The sequence below is a fragment of the Empidonax traillii genome, unplaced genomic scaffold, assembly GCF_003031625.1.
Source record: "Empidonax traillii isolate 1590-97213 ecotype Southwest subspecies unplaced genomic scaffold, ASM303162v1 scaffold1572:size89801, whole genome shotgun sequence".
NCBI lineage: Eukaryota > Metazoa > Chordata > Aves > Passeriformes > Tyrannidae > Empidonax > Empidonax traillii.
In genome coordinates, this window is record NW_020956765.1 from 87,776 (window position 1) to 89,801 (window position 2,026).

A 2,026-nucleotide genomic window follows, 5' to 3' on the forward strand; every position below is an offset into this window, starting at 1 on the left:
TCGTGTTCCCTGATATGGCAGTGCCTTGGATGTAGTTTTCCATAGTGTTCCCTAAAATGGCCGTGCCTTTTCACAGGCACTGACAAGTTTTCCATACTTGGAAGGACAAGTGTCCCTCCTCGTTTAAGGAAATGTGGAGGAGGGATGGGATCTGGTGGTGTCCCAGTGTCACCCCTGATCCGGCAGCCATGACCAGGACATTCCAGGAGGAAGATCCAGCTTCCCCTCTGGATTTCCTGCAGGAGCTCCGTGCTTGGCACATCCGTGCCCATCTGCAGGCCGGGCAGGGCGTTCCCAGGATGAGTTCTCCTGGCACCGGGCCCTGTCCTGTGACAACCAGGGCACGGTGACCGAGCTCAGTGCTGCCCAAGTATCCTCGTTTTAACTCCTGGCCATTCCCAGAAATAACCACGAAGGCAGGACTGGTTTTTCGGATCGTGATGCTGCCGAGACCATGACAACGTCTCTCCCGAATCAAACCATGGCTCCATCTAGTGCAGGATCCCATCCCAGGCACTGCTGCCAAGCAGATTCCCAAGGGGGGGGAGGGAAAACAGGGCACAGATGAGATAATTCTCCTGAATTCTCAGCACCCAGGGGGTTCAGGGCACAGAACAGCTCCAAAAAAGCTCCTCTGTAGCTTTGTCCAGGCTCCCTTTGAACCTGTTCCGTGCTGCCGGTTCATTATCCCGCCTCGGGATTGCAAATCCCCAAACTGTTCAACAAAAATAGCCCAGCTTTGAGCACGAACAACAGCATGGGGTGAAAGTCCAGTGCCAAAATCCTCCCTTTTGTCCCCATTGGGCTCTGTGTCGGGTGGAATTGCTGACGGATCCCGGGTGTGGTTGCCGGAGCTCTTTGGTGCCGGCAGACGGTGCAGGAGGAGCATTTTCTGGAAAGGAAAAGCTTTAGAGGCAAAAAAAAATCCTCTCAGGAGTGGTTTGAGACCTCGAGAACAGCGGAACAGGGGCTGGGAAGGAGTTTTGGCAAGCCAGGGGTGAGCACAGGGAATGGGGGGTTGGGATGGGGGGGAGGGGGGGAGGTGAGGCCGAAGGCTGGAGTGTGGAGGGGGAGATTGTTATTTTAATGGATTGTAGGATCATGGAATTGCTTAAAATGGGTTGGGCTGGAAGGGACTTTAAGGTCATCTGACTCCAACCCCCAATTTTTCCTCCCCTTGCTTTAAAATCCTCCCGGTCTTTCCCAGAGCGTTCCCAGTGCTCGGAAAAGCTCTGGCTGCGCACCCAGGGAGCCGGTTCGTGGCAGGAACGGCGGAATCCGGCTCCCTTGGGCACTCCCAGCGCTCGAAATCCCATCACTCGAGTCGCTGCTAGACCCTGCCGAGCTCAGTCTGGCACATGGGAACATATGCAGCCCCTCGGGGAGCCGGGAGGTGTGATGGGAGCGGCGCGTGCGGGGCCCGTGCCGGCGGCACTCGGCTCGTCTGGCACGTTGGCAGGTGGTGTGGGGAGGGCTGATGGAGCACGTCTGCAGTTCTGTCACTGCAGAGGGCTCAGCCTGGTGGGGAAGGGTCGGGCACAGCCCCCTGGTGGGAGCTAGACTGGTGGGAGACGCCGTGGCTGCGCCGGGGGACGAGGAGCAAGGGGCCGGGTGGAAACACTTGTGGAGTCACAGAACGGCTTGGGTTGGAAGGGATGTTACTGCTCATCTCATTCCATCCCCCCGCTGTGGGCAGGGACACCTTCCCCTGGACCACGCTGCTCCAAGCCCCACCCAACCTGGAATCACAGAACGGTTTGGGTGGAAAGGGACCTCGAAGCCCGTCCAGTGCCACCCCTTGTCATGGGCAGGGGCACCTGCCAGTATCCCAGGTTGCTCCAAGCCCTTTCCAGCTCGGCTTGAAAAGATGCAAAGTCACCTCAGATAGAAGCAGGGGCAGCAACTGATTGGTGGCACTCTGGGTTCTGTGGGAATGTCCCCTCTGACGTCCCTGTTCCCCTTGTTTTCCAGGAGAAGACGAGAAACTTGCTGCTTCTTTGCTCGACGGGAAGTTTCCCCGGAGCAC

General features: G+C 57.8%; 1 protein-coding gene across 1 annotated transcript in view; it reads left to right on the plus strand.

The window, feature by feature from the left end:
• The window catches only part of LOC114070475 (SH3 and multiple ankyrin repeat domains protein 3-like), a gene marked incomplete at its 3' end in the record, with an annotated part of 81,688 nt that extends 79,666 nt beyond the window's left edge, over nucleotides 1-2,022 (plus strand). The window contains exon 11 of the mRNA XM_027907913.1: nucleotides 1,972-2,022. Within this exon, the coding sequence (XP_027763714.1) occupies nucleotides 1,972-2,022 (51 nt within the window). The remainder of the gene's footprint in view (nucleotides 1-1,971) is intronic.
• Nucleotides 2,023-2,026: the final 4 nt, after the last annotated feature.